This window comes from Salminus brasiliensis, chromosome 2, assembly GCF_030463535.1.
Source record: "Salminus brasiliensis chromosome 2, fSalBra1.hap2, whole genome shotgun sequence".
In the NCBI taxonomy this organism is placed as follows: Eukaryota; Metazoa; Chordata; class Actinopteri; order Characiformes; family Bryconidae; genus Salminus; species Salminus brasiliensis.
The window spans coordinates 54,693,076-54,710,718 of NC_132879.1; the positions used below are offsets into that span (position 1 = coordinate 54,693,076).

Below are 17,643 nucleotides of genomic sequence, written 5' to 3' on the forward strand. Positions count from 1 at the left end.
CATGTCTAATGCCAGGTGTGGGCTAGTGGTGTATAAAGCCCACCAGCATTGGGTCCACTGTGGAGCAGTGGAAGAACTGTGTTCTCTGAATGATGGATGGTGGTGCTTCATCCAATACTTTTGGGATGAGTTGGGGATGATGAGGTGGGGTGGTGATCATCATCCAACATCCTGACCTCACTAAAGCACTTGTCGCTGAATGCAATCAAATCCTCACAGCAATGCTATTTCAAAATCTAGTGGAAAGCCTTCTTCTTCCCTGGACAGTAGAGACAGTTACTCCAACAAAAGCAGGATCAATTCTTTTTAACACCTTTGATTTCAAATAAACAATAAATGAGCAGGTGTCCCAATACTTTTGTCCATATAGTGTGCTATTATTATTATTATAGCAAAAAAAGGGTTTGTACAAGGGAAAATGTACTGAAGTAATAAGCGTAGTTCTAATTTGTTACTTTCCACCTCTGCACTGAACCCACCGAGCCGCTGCACATACACCCATACATCACACCCGGGGGAAAAAACACCACACACCCGATCCACTAATGCAACCCATGCCTGATGCTTGCTCTGGACTTTGCCATTCATGTGTTTGAACAGCACTAGAGATGTGAGGGATTGGTTGATTTGTCTGTGCCTGGCAATCTGCACACCCGGAATGCACAAAAGAACTGTGTGCCATTGTTTCTGAAGCGCACTAGGCCACAGGGAGGGCTTTTGGTATTGCTCCCAGAGGCCACTGGAATGGTAAGTTCATGAAATGGGTTGTAGCCTGAAGGTGGGTGAGTTTCACAACCAGATAATGAATGTCTTCTGCGAGAAAGATGGATTTCTGGACCTAGGCGTGAGAGGAATGCCTGATGAGGAAAGGAAAAAGGCCGGGAGAGGGCCTGAGGATCACCCTGATGTTAGTCTCTCTCAGCACGGAAATGCAGAGGCTACGTGTATTTGGATCATGACCCTGATGTGGTCTAGACTTTCTTTCAAAAATGTCTACAAAATTGCTTCATTTCAATATTTGGATCACTATGTATCCAAATATTTATGGACACCCTTATTTCTGAATGCATTCATGTACTCTAAGTTGCTCCAAATGGGGATATAGATGTACTTAGAGAAGTACGGCCAATAGAATAGGACTCTCTGGAGCAGATAAACCTGATGAACCTATTGGTGATGATTGAAGGTGCTCCTGACCTCACTTAAGCTGCAATCAAATCCTCACAGCAATGTTGCTCCAAAATCTAGTAGAAAGCCTTTTCCCCTGGACAGTAGAGATAGTTACTCCAATAAAAGCAGGATCAACTCTTTTTTAATACCCTTGATTTCAGAAAAGACAATAACAGAGAAGGTGTCCCAATACTTTTGTCAATTTTGTGTACCTCTGAACACAAAGTTCCTATGAAGGAATTCAGCCACTTCCCAATCATTATAGTAGTCATTATAATAATATTATAAACATGTTTAGAGCCAGTGGGTTATGTGCTCTGTTCATTAGGGTCAGAGCGCTACAGCGCCCCCTGGAGCAGACAAGGTCAAGATTATATATACAATATATTCAGTATATGATGAATCCATACCCAGAGGGTCCTGAAAGACGGTTCTGCTCTGCAAAGAGACTCAGCATCAGGGTGAAACAGGCTGTCAAGCAGGGTTAAGGAGTGTTTAACACAGTGTCTCTCTCTCTTTCTCTCTCTCTCTCTCTCTCTCTCTCTCTCTCTCTCTCGCAGCCTCTGGTCAAGCAGGACAGCCTGGACACCTATAACGAGCGCGACCCCTTTAAGAACGATGACGCTCGAGATGAGGAAGACGACGGTGAGGATGTGGACAGCGGCATTGAGGGCGAGGTGGACCCCCTGGATCGTGATGTCATCATCCAGCCACCTCCCCCTCCACCCCCTCTGCGGCCCCCCACTGACAGAGTGTCCTTCCCTAAAGGGCTGCCGTGGGCCCCTAAAGTCAGGTAAAGCAGACAGACTGGAACTGCAGCACAGGCTGCAGAACCTGCTGTGCCACTAATTAATCACGGGTGGGGTTTTTTGGGGGGGGCGTAACGTGCAGTAATAAACCAATCAGGATGTCTCTCGCCGTTCCCTTTAAGAGCCAGGTGCGGTCTGACTTTGCCGGATGGCTATTTCAGGGGTGTAAAGCCGCCTGGCTGCACGCGCCTGTGTTGACAATTCACTGCCAGGATAGCAACGAACGTCTGACTGTTGACGTCTGCCTAGGCTGTTACACAGCGATATGCCAGAAATTGACCTGAGCACCCCTCATTTCGAGACCACCGCGCCTATCAGCATAGATATATTCACAAGCAGTGCTGCCTTTAAAACGACGCAGGCGGAAGGCCTGAAAATAGACTGTTGGTGGGAAGTAAGATACGTCTTGCGTAGGGTGTAAGGTAGGGCCCTAAGTCACGTTTGTGCACATAACTCCTTAAATACATTCAGCCCTGCCACAGCTCTGGAAAACAAGCGACTTTACTGAAGTCTGCACCTGGGATATGAATAATGCACGACTGTGTGGGCTGGGACACAGAGAGGCAGAGGCAGAGGCAAAGAGAGGGATCTGGGGCAGACGTGGCTGCGAGCGCAGTTGTGAGCCTTATCAAATACTCCTCGTTATCTGTAAGCTCATGCATTATTTACCGCAGCCGCTCCGACTTTACAAACGTGTGTTTACTCATGAAACGTGGCGCAGCGCTGCGCTCCAGTGCTGAATACAGACATGGAGAGAGAGAGCGCGAGAGAGGGAGGGGGGCACTGCAGCGTGACTGATGAGGCTTTAAGTGGTTAGCGAGGTGCTGAGACGGGTTCTGTAAACACTCTTAGTAAAGGGACGGACCCCCGGGGCACCTGCAGCCACTACTTTTCACATACACACAAATTCTGCTCAGTCATAAAATATCATACGTGCAGTAAATCAGATGTTTTTTTAGCCCATAATCGGCTGGAGTTAGATCTGGCATGATTACTTCAGCTCGATAACTTGATGAAACTTAAAATCGACTCTATAAATACACTATATATCCAAAATAAAAATAAAAAAGTTTGTGGACACCCCTTCTAACGAATGCATTCAGCTACTTTAAGTTGCACCATTGCTGACACGGTTTGTGCAAATGCACACACACACCTTGTCTAGTCCCTATAGTACTCCCAATAGAATAGGACTCTCTGGAGCAGATAAACATGACAACATCTGCTGGCACCATGCTTAGAGCTAGGTGTGGGCTAGAGGGGTATAAAGCCCCCCAACATTAGGCTGTGGAACTGATGAATTGATGAATCAGGGGAGTTAGTGTGGGATAAGCTGGGTGGTGATCATCATCCAACATCCTGATCTCACCAACGCTCTTGCCGCTGACTGCAATCAAATTCTCCAGCAAGTCAAGTAGAAAGCCTTCTTCCCTGGACAGTAGATACCGTTATTCCAGCAAAGGCAAAGTAAAGTCTTTTTTTAATCCCCATTATTTCAGAAGAAACAAGGAATGCGCAGGTGTCCCAATACTTTTGTCCATATAGTGTAGACTCTAAACTTCATGGATATGTATGTTTCTTGTCCCACACTGTACCCTCACCTTTCGTCTTGTCCACAGAGAGAAAGACATTGAGCATTTCCTGGAGACCAGCAGGAATAAGTTCATCGGCTTCACCTTGGGAAAGTAAGTCTGACCACTTGACGGTGCTCTGCTGATCCGTCTCCCTGCCTTCAGGAGCTTCAGAGATTGTTGTACACACTCTGTACACACACTGTAGCATACTGTGATCTAGTTGGATCTGCAGTACGGTTCTGGTCCTTATTCCTAAGCCTTTATAAGATTCGATTCGAAGATAACTCACGCACGTTTAGCATGTCCAAGATCCTTCACAAGGGGGTGCTGTTAGTACTCAAATAGCGTTCAGTGCTTCACATCAGTGAGTCCTTGTTTTGCTGATGTTTGCAGTGATACAGAAACCCTGGTTGGGCTGCCCAGACCAATTCATGAGAGTGTGAAGACTCTAAAACAGGTAAGACCCCTTTTCCATGAGTGTTTTATTTAATTTGTTTAATTTTAGGGAAATATTTGAAAGAAATGTCCAGCAGGGCCTCATTAGACCTGGTTTACTGAGGAACATGCCCCAGTAAAATGTTGCTGTCCCACTAAAATCACAGTGGTCATTTTTGTTTTGGTCAATTGGACTACAGGCCACGGAAATTCACTATTGGCACTACATATCCCTTAATGCCTCAGCGTGTTTTTTTGAGTGGAGTAATGCACATCGTACATATTTAAGAGAAAATCATTCATGCAGTAGACAAGGTAATGATAGCTCATAGCTGTATGTTGTGGTTAAGGCCACTTGGAACTGTAAAACCTACCAATAATGGATACTAGACCACTGCAGCAAAGGCATCCGTTACATTAGCATAGGCTTTATTTATGCTAGCTAGCATCAGAGTTTTTGATATAGCTGATATTTCAGTAAACCACTCATCACAATTGAATTATTGCTTCAGGCAATATTGAATGCCTTTGTGTGACAGCAATATTATTAATAGAGTAATAATAGCAAGAATAACTTATATTAATTATGTTAAATTACACATATCATCAGTATAACACATAAATAACACATCATCAGTAACAATATTATTAATATTAACTAGTAATATTATAAGGAAAGCAGAGGGGTGCAGCTGTATAACAGCCCAAGCATATTAAGCATTTGCTCATAAACAAAATTCACACTGGCGTGTCCAAAGGTTGGCCTGGTATTGTATATCAGGAAGATGTAGCCTTCTCCTGGAGCTCTGACTGCCTTCCAAAATTGAGTTTCCCAATCTGAGGCTGGAACTAGGTCAGTGCAGGAGCTTGACAGTGCAGGGTGGGGGGCCTTTAGGAGCAAACCTTATGAATGCAATCAGTACTTTTACATACCACCTCTCCACCAGTGTGACTGACATACATGCCAGAGCTTAGCGGCCGAGCGTTGCGGTCCTGCAGCTGCTGGTCACTGATATGTCTTTATGTTAAGCATGACGAGATTGCCCTCTTTGGTCACCATGGCGATTCACTCATTCTCTCTCCCTATTGCCCCTTGCAGCACAAGTACGTCTCCATCGCTGAGGTGCAGATCAAAAGAGAGGAGGAGCTGCAGCAGTGCCCTATGACCATGGTGAGTGGTCAGCAGTCTAACGTTACTATTGGTTGGTAAGAATACATGTCTTATGGTATAGTGGACAGTGGTGGACGGTATCCACTTACCTTGAATATTTATCAAATAGTGGGAATGCAGCCTTATTCGTTACCCACTAAAAGCCATGAGTGCTATTTCTCTGATGCCCTTAATGTTCTGATTGGCCAGGGAGAAGAAGAAGTAGAAGAGACCCCTGCAGAAATCCTATACGTAGGGATGCTGCCCAGCCTCTCCCAGTATGTGGTGAGTAATTCCTACTAAAACCAGTCCAGTCTAGTGCAGTCAGGCCAGGGTCAGACTCTCCAGACCAAGGCATAAAGTCACTTTGCTGCCCAAAGGGAGTCCTTATGTGCAGGGGAAAAGTCCCACTCAGCCTGATAGGCCTTAGAGGCTCCAAGCCGTAATGTAGAGACCTAGCCAGTCCAGGAAATGTCCCAGCCATAATGTAGAGTAACTCCAGGTGCAGACCTGTGAAGCATCTGAACCGGCATGTGGAGTAACTCCAAAGGTGGGCCTCAAACATTTGAGCTGGCATGCAGGGCACCTTTGGTGACCTTTGGTCATCCTGGCTCATATGTTTAAAAAAAGGCCCACCTTTGGAGTCACTCTGGTGGTAGCATGTCGATTAACTCATGCGGCAGGCCTGGGAAACATCTGAGCCTCTGTGTAGAATAACTCCAGTGGCAAACCAGTGACACATCAGAACCACCAAGTAAATCTCACTCGCAGGCCTGTAAAACTTCAGCGGTGGGTCTTTGAAACATCCAAGCCGGCATGTAGGGTAACTCCAAAGGTGGGCAGCTAAAACATCTGAGCCTCAATGTCGAGTCACTCTCAAGGCCGGCCTGGAAAACATCGGAACCGCCATATAGATATTTACGCAAACAACACATAGCTGTAACTACTGTGCTGTATGTTCATATGGCCAGATGTGTTGTTAAAGTATTAACCTATGTCCATCATTAGATGGTTTATGGGAAATGTAAGGGGGGGGGCTTTTCTGCAATTTACTTTAACATCAATAACGTTCTATGTGTCTGTCTTTCTCTCTGCTGTCCTGTACACTAACTGGGCTAATGGACGGTAGGCTGCAACGAGCATTAATGTTACATTAATGATACTGTGTTTATAGATTGCCCTTCTAAAGCTGCTCCTGGCTGCAGCTCCGACCTCCAAGGCCAAGACTGACTCCATCAACATTCTCGCTGATGTTCTTCCTGAGGAGATGCCGTAAGCCTGCACCCACACATAAACACCCCCACACAGGCACTATCGAGTACAGCACCTCAAGGACTCTGTCTGAAGTGGTGCATGAAAGGCCGACACGATTCGGTTTTAGAAGCTGTGGGTCTGTGTGTACACTACCATTCAAAAGTTTGAAATGGAGGGTTTTTGAAAAGGGTAAAACTTATTTTGCTCTCATACTCATACAACGTCTTTTTTTGGAGGGGTGGGGTGGGGGGTTGTGTAACAGTGCGAATGCACTTACAGACCATAAGCTTAATATTTAGAATGCACAGTATTTGAAAAGTGCTGATCAAACCTAAAGGACGACACCCTACACGGACAAGAAATTAATATATTAAAAATATCAGAAACGCCAATGTTGACTGGCTGTTTAAAACATTTGATTACTTGGCTCGTTCGGACTGGTCTTGTCATGTCATGTCATGTCAAGCTTCGTCATTCGACCTTGTCAGCTGACGGCAATTCCAGAGCATAATAAAGTCCCTGGCTCTTCAAACCTTGTGCTAACCACCCTACAACAGTGGGCTCCTTTTAGGCAGCTGGCTGAGGATCTGAAAATGAAGTTAATTGATGCCTACAGGGGAAGGCTATAAAAAGATAGCAGATCATATCCAGCTCGCAGTTAAGTGGAACTGTGGAAGTCAAGGCAAGATCTGCTTGTAAGCTGGACAGAAAGACAAAGCACTGCCAGCGAAGGACCTGCAGGATGGTTTGGCCGTGGTGGTTGGGCACCGTTTTACTGTGCAGCATTGTTTGCAAAATCATGACCTGCATGGAAGAGCCATTTGAAGGAATCCTTGCTTATGGCACTATCACAATAGACTGAATAGTTTAAGGTCGTAGCGCTAAATATGAGCAGATTCTGGAAGCTAAAGCTGGAAAAACGAGGACTTTTACAAAAGGACAATCGTCGAAAACAGGCTTAGGGTTGAGGATCCTTGTGAAGCCAGTATCAGGCCGTAGTGGCTGCCGTGCCACATTCAAGTGTAAAAAGTGTTGGGTGGTTGAGGTGGGCTTAACCCAGCGAAGCACTGACAGAGGGACACGTCTAGCTGATCACCTCGATGAAGAGGTTGTTCTGTAGTGGGTGATTAGAATTGGGGTGAAGGGAATAGGCTTGGCCCTGTGTGGAAGCCTAAGTATAATTCCTGTAGTCGTTCATTCTGCCTAGGAACTCTTCTTTAATGCTGTTCTGACTAAACATGAACTTAGGACCAGTGTTAGGACCTTTGGGCACCTTTATTTAGACTTTGGCTTTATTTGAGTAGCTTGAGTAGCTTGAGCTTGAGTAGCTTCAGGTTCCTACTAGTTAGGATTACATTGGGAATTGCATATAGGAAATTCCCGACTGTAAGAAGGCTAATCCTCATGGGGTGGGTTTACATCTTGACTCCTCAATAAGTCGTACTACAAATCCACTATAAACTACTTTAAGAAACACAAGCTGAAGCTTTTGGGACAGCCTTCACAGTCCCCTGTCCTGAACATCATTGTGGGTAGATCTGTGGATGCCATACAACCCAAGGATATCGCAGAACGATTGTGCAATGAAGAGTGGGTGGAAATTCCCAAAACAAGAATAGAGAGAGAGAGACTTACAGCTGGCTACAAGTGTTTGCAAGAGACCTGCCAAGGGGGGCGTTACAAAGTACCAACTTAGTGGGATGTCCAAACTGTTTATTTAACATTTGCATATTTTTTTCTCCTTTATTAACCCTTTTTGGCATTTTTACATTTTTTATGGAATAAAAAAAGGTTTTTTTTCGGGAGCTTGGGAGTCCCTGTTGACCTTTCAGTCTGAATGGCTCAGCAGTCGAGTCGAATGTGACTCCACAATGACCCACGGGCCGCGCTCTCTCCAGGTGGATAGATGGCGGTCTCATGTTGGCCGGCACTGGTGTGTCTATTAGCTGATGTGGTGAAGCTGAAGGCCTGGTGGTTTCCTCTGGGAGTGTCTGAATCGGTAGCAGCTGGAAAGGAGGCAGCGTCTGGCTTTGCATGTATCTGAGGAGACCCTACCCTGCATTGCTAGTGCTAGCAGGAGATATGGTTGGGTGGGTGGGTACCTTCTTCAGTACCAAACTGGAGGAAAAAAAGGGATTACCTGAGATTAAGTGAGGATAACAAGCTGCGCATTTGAATCAGGGAAGCATCTAGAATCTGCAGGGCAGGGGGGCCCCCGGGACCAGAGTTGAGAACCACTGTTGTAGCACAAAAGTGATCTAACTGCGTAATGTTGCCCTAAGGGCAGAACTGACTGAAAAAGCAAACTATATGTCTTTTAATACCTAGATATACTTTTTGCATATATATCCACATATAAGTATTTTATTTATTAAGTTATTTCAATAAAAAATAATTAAAAGTTATATTTATTTTATTAATTGCTGACACCATGTCCCATGTGGTTGTTCTGGTTCCTGAAAGGATTACTTCTTTCTCAGATGAAATGTCAAACCCTTCTACCCCTAATTGAGTTGAACAGAGACATGTCTTTGACAATGCATATTATTATTTATTTATTTATTTATTTATTTTAATTCAAGGGATGGTTTAATATAAAAAAGTGTATGTTTCCTGAGGGCAACGCCATGCCATTCTGGGTCCTTTTTCTCTTAGTTTGGTACTGTCAATAAACCCACCATCTCCCCATAGCACTAGCAATGCTCTCGACACTAGGAGGGCATCCACAGATACATGTAAAACCAGCCACCGCCACAGATGCAGCTGACACGCTCAGAGGATGCCTGTGCCGTTCGACATCACTTAAAGAGTGATGAGCGGAGAGAGAGAGCAACATCTACCCGCCCAGAAAGAGCACAGCCAATTGTTGATAGCGAAGCAGCATGACCTGTGACCCCTAAGGCCGCAGTGGCAGCGCATTGGGCTGCTGACCCACTCACGGACCCGGCCCAGTGAATCCAACTGTTGCATATTATAAAGTACCAAACTTTTGAATGCTGCTGTATAATGTTTCTTCTGTGTGTATGTGTGGGTGTGACTGTGGTGGATACAGGATCACTGTCCTCCAGAGCATGAAGCTGGGCATCGATGTGAACAGACACAAGGAGATTATAGTGAAGGCCATCTCTGCTCTACTGCTGCTGCTGCTCAAGCATTTCAAGCTCAACCACATCTACCAGGTCAGAGGCGTCTCTGTGCTCCTGCATCTCCCCGGGTCTTTCAGCCTCACACTCCCAACCTCTCCTCCCTCCCTCTCTCCCTTTCCTCTCACCTCCTGCAGCTAACTGATCTTGCACTGGGCTGATAGGCACACACTCAAAGCACCATTCATCTCCAGCAGAGAGAGAGAGGGAGAGAAACCAGGCTCCTCCAATAAAAGCAAATGTCTCGTACTGTAGACTGAGGAGATTTAAGGTCTATTTTGAGGGAGCTTGTATATATAAAAAATATATAAACTGCAGCAGAGAAGATTCTCCAGCTAGCCCAGGAAAACACTCAGCTCAACACGATAATATGATATCTTTGCCTTCCAACATCAAACAGTATGTCCTGGCACCATCTCAATGCAGAACCACGAGACAGAGGGGTGAGAGGAAGACCTAGATTTTAGAGAAAGAAAAAAAGGAGGAGGGAACAGAGTGTTCTGGGCTTTGGTTTGCGTGGTGCTGTCAGTACAGCTCAGTCTAATCCTGCCTGATGAGTGAAGACAATCTCATTTTTCCTGGTTATGATTATGTGAGTGTGAAGTGGATTAGGAGAATCGTGCAGTCTGGCGCCATCTGCTGGTGGAGACAGATGGAACAGGCCGCAGAGGGAGCTGCAGAGGGTCTGGTGTGATCTTTTGGTGCACTGCTGCAATCTCTATTACTACTGTGTGTCCCTTAAAGAGACAGTCCTGTGAACAGCTCTACCCCTACCACATAGGCAGCAGGTCAGCCAATACATGTTTGGGGTCCGAGGGTGGCTTTTTTAGTTTAGCGCTGAAGCTGTGAGGCTAATGGAGTAAGGAAGCTGCCATGCCACAGTTTCATTTGAGATTACTTAACAACTCAATGTGATGTGAGGCGTGTGATGCTTTGTGCATGCAGTTGATGAAGGGGTACACCAATCAGCCATAACATTAGTACCACTAGATAACTATCTTCATCTACAGTGTCGTCTGTCAAGGGGTGGCAGCAAGTAAACAGTCAGTTGTTAAAGGTGATGACGGTGTTAAATGCAGGAAAAATGACAAGAACCAAACTGTGATGTTCTGAACAACTGGGTCAGAACATCCCCAAAACATCAGACAGGACAGACAGGTCTTGTAGGGTGTCCCCAGGATGCAGTGTTAAGTACCTACCAAAAGTGCTCCAAAAAAAGGACAGCCGGTGAACCAGCGACATCATGGATCATCAATCATGTGGGGCTCACATGGGTGGAACGTGGGCTAGGTGTGTTCCAGGTGAGCATGGGCGGGTCTGAGTGGGTTTGTACTGAGACTCAGTTGGGCTTCTCAAATGGATCCCATTGTTGCAGCCCACCGTAATCTCACATGGGTCCCATCTAGTGCCCATGTGCATTGTACAACACAGATAGGACCCATGCTTAACCCAACTTGGTCCCATCCCTGACCCAGGTGGGGATCCAAATGTGGGGACCAACGTGGAACCTTGGGATAAAACTTTCTGGTTCCCAGTTGGGCTACTCATGGAGGTCCCACCTCACAACTCACAGGACTTAACAAATCTACTGCTAACATGTTGGTGCCAGATACCACAGCAGGACACCTTCAGAGGTCTTGTGGAGTCCATTCTTCTTGGTTAGCAGTGGTTTCTTCTGTGTTGTTCTGCCATGGACCCCATTCTTCTTATCCAGGGTTTTTTTCTGATAGCTGAGTCATGAATAGTCCTGAGTTCTGACCTTAACTGAGGCAAGAGAGGCTTTGAGATCTTCAAATGTCGTTCTTGGGGTCTTTGTCGCTTTCTAGAGGATTTTACGCCTTGCTCTTGGAAAGCTTCTGGAAGGGCATCCACTCCAGCTTTCTCGATTTGTACAGAATGACTCCTGACTGGAGTTTGGTGGACCCCTAGAACCTTGGCTTTGTAACCTGGCTTTTCTAGACTGATTTTTTTGTGGCATGATGTGAGTGAGTGGACAACCTGTGTGCTGCTAGATTCACCGCAATTTGAAGGCCCAAAGTTAGATTAGATTGGGCGAAGCTATCTGAAGCACTCACACTGGTTATTAATGAGCTGATTCCCTACACACCAAAGGTATGGAGACAGAAACATACTGCCAGGGTCTATAAACAATCTAAAAATACTATAAAATCAGAATAAATACAAAATGTGACAAATGTAGAATTTCAGACAGGGGGCAAACACTTTCCCGTGGCTCTGAAGGTGGGGGTCACTGTGTGTTACAGTGTTGCCACATCTCAGTATTACCAGATGGCAGTAAGCTCGCAGTTAATGTTTAGATCTGCAATAAATGTGGAACACAGCATTCAGATGCGGGCAATTCATCACAGAGCAAAATCAGCCTGAAGCCTGAGAAAGTCTCTGCTTGGAAATGGAGCTACAGCAGAGATGTGATTAAAAATGAAGGGCTTTCCTCCCCCTGTCTCATCAATGATGGAAAATCTGAGATGGAAAGAATAAACATAGGCCTTAGGAGATGGGTTTTACTGTGCAGCACCATATCACTGTATACTGTAGAATACACCACTAGTTAAACAGCATAGTGATATACTGAAATGGAATAGAAACCATATGAAACAGCAGCATTTTTAAACCGTAAGCCTGCACTCATACATCGCTGGTAAAACTGGAAACGCTCCATTACATTTATGGGTCAAGAGAAAGCCGTGTAAAATATGTAAAGCTCTGGATGGATCTTGCTGAATGTTGAATATTAAGCGGTATTATGTGAGAATTGGTATTATTTGCTCATATGCTCCCCCTACAGTCGGGACGTGGAGCCCCCCTCACCTTCATCCCCCTCCTACTCCTTCTTAAACTCCTCTTCTTCACCCTCACCTTTATCCCTCACATACCCCTCTTTAGAAGCACTGTCAATAGAATAGGACTCTCTGGAGCAGATAAACATGGGCCTATTGCCTCCGTGCCTCCGTGCCTAATGCCAGGTGTGGGGTATAAAGCTATAGAGGGGTATAAAGCCCCCCAGCATTGAGCTGTGTAGCAGTGGAAGAACTGTGTTCTCTGGAACGATGGCGGTGGAGCTCCATCCAGTACTTTTGGGACGAGTTGTGGAGTTGGAGATGATGAGGTGGGGTGGTGATCATCATCCAACATCCTGACCTCACTAACGCTCTTGTCGTTGAATGCAATATAATCTAGTAGAAATTCGCCTTCTCCGGACACTACTGAATGAACAGGTGTCCAAATAGTTTTGTCCAAGAACCGATTAAGAACTTAAGAACGTTTTTAGGAGACTGTGAGGAACTAGGCTTGATAGGGTTACGTTTAAAGAACCTCAGCTTAAGGTAAAGGTTTAGTACTAATAACGAATTGTGATAGTGATGATGATGATTCATAATGGTTAAGCCAATCCTGTGCTGCTGAACAGCTGGAGAGGTGCACGGCTACCTCCAGCCAGCAGTAACATGAAAGCAGTGAAGTTGGATCTTCTGAACAAGCTGAGATGTAATTACTGTGCTTCCTCTGTCTTGTGCAGTTTGAGTATGTGTCACAGCATCTGGTGTTCGCCAACTGCATCCCCCTCATCCTCAAGTTCTTCAACCAGAACATCATGTCCTATATTAGTGCCAAAAACAGGTAGGCCATGTTTAGGCATCTGCTTCTCCAAGACCAGAACGTTCTCCAGTAATATATATATGTGTGTTTTTATGTGTTTAACCGGTGTGCTGTGCTGTGTTCTGACTGCAGTATCTGTGTGCTGGATTTCCCTCACTGTGTGGTCCATGAGATGCCTGAGCTAACTGCTGAAAGCCTGGTAATTTCTGCACCATGTAGACCTCTTTTCTACTAGTGTTATTCATCTTTATTGACATCCTGTAGGCCGGCCAATGTATCGGGTGGAAGGAAGTGTTGGCTGATATTGACAACCTGCAACTTTTATCAGTATCGACAGAAGATATTGTGGTTAATTATTCATTTAACTGTTTACATTTTTAATTTTCACATTTTACAGCATTGTCAAAATCCAAACTCTTGATGGATGAGCTAAATATTAAAGCCAATTTATGCTTCTTCGTCAAATCTATGCTGTAGCCTACATGTAGCCATGTACCTTACACCGTAGCTTGACACACACCTCAGTGGTGGGGCAGTGGTGGCTCAGCAGTTAGAGCTCCGGGCTGTTGATCACAGGGTTGTGGGTTCGATACCCGGGCTCGGCAAGCTGCCACTGTTGGGCTCTTGAGCAAGGCCCCTCTCCCTCTTTGCTCCCCGGGTGCTGGAGTTGGCTGCCCACTGCTCTGGGTGTGTGTGTGTGTGCTATCTGCCCCTAGTTCACTAGTGTGTATGAGGCAGTGTGCACTACCACAGATGGGTCAAATGCGGAGGACACACTTTGCTGTACAGTGACAAATACTTGGACCTTTACCCTTTACCTCCCCAGAAATCTACATCTACATGTTGTGGCAGTGCAGACAGCAACACCTGTGATTGGCCCGTCTGATAGCAACGTATTTCCGCCTTTACCGCCATGTGTAAATAGAGCTGGATGAACATGGATCATGGGCTGTGTGTACACTGATGTACGATAAATAACACCTGCATTTCTTCGTCCGTGTCTCTTAGTGATCGGACAAGCACAGGCGATTAACGCCAGTACGGATTCTCCTCTCCACTGACGTCTTCACCCTTTTTTGCTGCAGAAATTTTAATCAAAGTAAACAACAGCTGTTTTTCTCCAACAGAAAAAATGACATTATTCATAATACGCCAAGAAAGTCAACACTGTGGCATTAGGAGATGCATCTACGTATAAAAGCTCACAATGGCGTGGGCTGGAGTCCTCGATGTGCACAGGCTACGCCTCAGACTCTATGTTGATTTAACGGAGAAGCATAAATCAGCCTTTTAGAGAGCTGTTTTTGTCCAGGGCTAATCTTCACCATGAGACTTAGTATAAACATCATAGAACATAAATCAGGACGAGAACGGACGGCTGAAAATGAACAGAAGCAACTGAGAACAGGCAGTAATGACTGTCAGCAAACAGTGGCAGACATCTAGTCTATTAAGGTGGATTCAATGCTGAGGTGTATGTTGTGTTATTGTATGTGTGTGTGTGTGTGTGTGTGTGTGTGTGAGCAGGAAGCTGGAGACAATAATCAGTTCTGTTGGCGGAATCTGTTCTCCTGCATCAACCTTCTGCGCATTCTCAACAAACTCACCAAGTGGAAGCACTCCAGAACCATGGTGAGAGATTAAACACAGCGGTCCGATACAGTGTTTCAGCCATAACATTAAAACCACCTTCTTGCCTCCACACACATTTTCATTCTATCAGATCCACTTAGCATGTAGGAGCACTGAGTAGCTCTAGAAGTCCTGTTCTTCAATAGTCAGCACCACACAGGACTGACCACCACAGAGCAGGTAGGTAGTATTATTTGGGTGGTGGTCATTCTCAGCACTGTAGTGACCCTGACTGACATGGTGGTGGTGAGTGTGTTAGTAGTGTGTGTCTTACATTATTCATAGTCACCTCAGTGTCAGTGCTGGACTGAGAACAGTCCACCAAGTAGAAATATCCAGCCAACAGCGTCCTGTGGGCAGCAGTGTCCTGATGAAGGACTAGAGGATGACCAACACAAGCTGTGCAGCAGAGGATTAGAGAGCTTCTGTGTCTGACTTTATATCTACAAGCTGGATCAACTAGGTTGGAGTGTCTAGTAGAGTGGACAGTGAGTGGACAGACACAGTGTTTAAACACTCCAGCAGCACTGCTGCAACTGATTCACTCGTACCAGCGCTGTGGAGTTCTGACCAACATGTGGACTACAGTCTGTAATGTACTAGTGTTAATGTTACGGGTGGTATTAATGTTATGACCCAGTTCTGTGTCAGTGAGTTGATACCACGGATTCAGATGCTGCTTAGAGGCTGACTGTGCACTCCTCCCTAGATGCTGGTGGTGTTCAAGTCCGCTCCGATCCTGAAGAGGGCGCTGAAAGTCAAGCAGGCTATGATGCAGCTATACGTACTCAAACTCCTCAAGATTCAGACCAAGTACCTCGGCCGCCAGTGGAGGAAGAGCAACATGAAGACCATGTCGGCCATCTACCAGAAGGTCCGCCATCGGCTTAACGACGACTGGGCATATGGGAACGGTAAGAAGGAGGACCTCCTATAGACTCTATATAGTGCAATAAAATAACACAAAGTGGTCCCACTTTCTTTGGGAAGCCTGCAAAGGATTATCCGCAGATGTTTAAATGTTTTTATCTGGTGAAATTCAGTAAATATATTTAGCTGCACTTAGATTAGGGCGGTTAGGTTGAGGACTGAGGTGAGAGTTCATTTGAAACCAGGTTCAGAATAAGGGGAAATTAAGGTGAAGTTAATGGAGTTAATATTTTTAAGTATCTGCAGTGTCCATATAAAGTTAATATTTGCAAATATACTAAATATGCAGGAACAATCTGAACTTGGTAAGCGAAGAGCAGTAAAATATTTAATGTGAAAACCTCCAGTTTTGTTGTGTTTCATTTATTGGCGTATTTTTAAATCGGGATCGATAGAAATGCTCCAAAAATTCTTACACAGCCATCCATTGAAATTTAAGTTCAATTGAAAGATACATACATACATACACAAACAACCTGCTTTTTTCAGAATTTGCACTCATAATTTCCTGACGTTAAGGAATACACAAGAATTATTTCCCAATCTTTAACTACACTATATGGGCAAAAGTATTGGGACACCTTCTCGTTCATTGTTTCTTCTGAAATCAAGACTATTAAAAAGAGCTGGTCCTGCTTTTGTTGGAGTATCTGTCTCTACTGTCCAGGGAAGAAGGTTTTCTACAAGGTTTTGGAGGAGCACTCACTAGAGCATTAATGAGGCCAGGATGTTGGACGATCACCACCACACCTCATCAAGACAAGACAAGACAACCATATTCACCATTTGTGTTGGACAATTTGATTTTTGACACACGCACATCAGCGAAACACACACAGTGACTGTGTGACAGCCATTGCTGCGTCACCCGGGGAGCAGGAAGGGCGGTGAGAGGGCCTTGCTCAAGAGCCCAACAGTGGCAGCTTGCCGAGCTTGGCTATCGAACCCACAACTCACCCCGACTTCCCAACTTATCCTAAAAGTATTGGATGGAGCACCGTCCATCCTTCCAGAGAACACAGTCCTTCCACTGCTCCGCAGCTCAATGCCCCTCTAGACCACACTTGGCACTTAGCACCATTTCCAAAGTGCTCCTCGAAGAAGGCCAGCATTCCCAGTTCCCATCCAACACCTAGTTAATCTAATCAGCCCTTCATTAGATTAAATCTGATTGGCTGCTGGTGAAAATGAACAAATCTCTACAGTGGATCTCACCCTGCCTTGAGCACGAGGCTATTTTCTCACTCTTTCACTCTCTCTCCTGTCAGATATTGATGCTCGGCCGTGGGATTTCCAGGCGGAAGAGTGTGCCCTGCGGGAGAGCATCGAAAAGTTCAACACACGGCGCTACGACAAGAACCAGAACAGCGACTTTGCCCCGGTGGACAACTGCCTGCAGAGCGTGCTGGGTCAGCGAGTAGAGCTGCCCGAGGACTTCCACTACAGCTACGAGATGTGGCTGGAGAGAGAGGTGTTCTCCCAGCCGATCCAGTGGGAGGGTCTGCTCGAGGCCCAGTGATGCTGCCACTCGCAACAGTAGTGGCGCAAAAGGACGTTTTAACCCAAACTAGACTAAAACAACATACTGTGGGCTCATGAGCGAGCATCCCACATGCACAGAAACACACACACACACAAGCATGCAGACAGAGCACCTGTGCCAACTGTATTCTTCCTGTAAATGAATGCTTGTAAATAGAGATATGTTCAAATACAGTGTATGGGCTTTGACATGGTAATCTCCTTTACTGGTGATTAATCAGAGCACAGGAAATGGGTATGATGCATTCTGCACAAATACGGAACAGGTCCAGTACTGTATAGACGCCAGAGACCACTCTTCACTAGCTTACCCAAAAGCTTCCATGTCTGTCAGGACACTCGCTTACAGTGGTCCTGCAGAACTCAGAGGTTTTTCCACACCTCCAAAG

General features: G+C 45.5%; 1 protein-coding gene across 1 annotated transcript in view; it reads left to right on the forward strand.

The window, feature by feature from the left end:
• Nucleotides 1-17,443, forward strand: part of strip2 (striatin interacting protein 2) — a 45,401-nt gene extending 27,958 nt beyond the window's left edge. The window contains exons 10-21 of the mRNA XM_072673988.1: nt 1,731-1,963; nt 3,599-3,664; nt 3,947-4,010; nt 5,088-5,159; nt 5,349-5,423; nt 6,313-6,410; nt 9,445-9,571; nt 13,071-13,171; nt 13,283-13,349; nt 14,678-14,782; nt 15,492-15,696; nt 16,981-17,443. Coding sequence (XP_072530089.1) covers nt 1,731-1,963; nt 3,599-3,664; nt 3,947-4,010; nt 5,088-5,159; nt 5,349-5,423; nt 6,313-6,410; nt 9,445-9,571; nt 13,071-13,171; nt 13,283-13,349; nt 14,678-14,782; nt 15,492-15,696; nt 16,981-17,231 — 1,464 coding nt within the window. The 3' untranslated portion in view covers nt 17,232-17,443. The remainder of the gene's footprint in view (nt 1-1,730; nt 1,964-3,598; nt 3,665-3,946; nt 4,011-5,087; nt 5,160-5,348; nt 5,424-6,312; nt 6,411-9,444; nt 9,572-13,070; nt 13,172-13,282; nt 13,350-14,677; nt 14,783-15,491; nt 15,697-16,980) is intronic.
• The last annotated feature ends 200 nt before the right edge of the window (nt 17,444-17,643 follow it).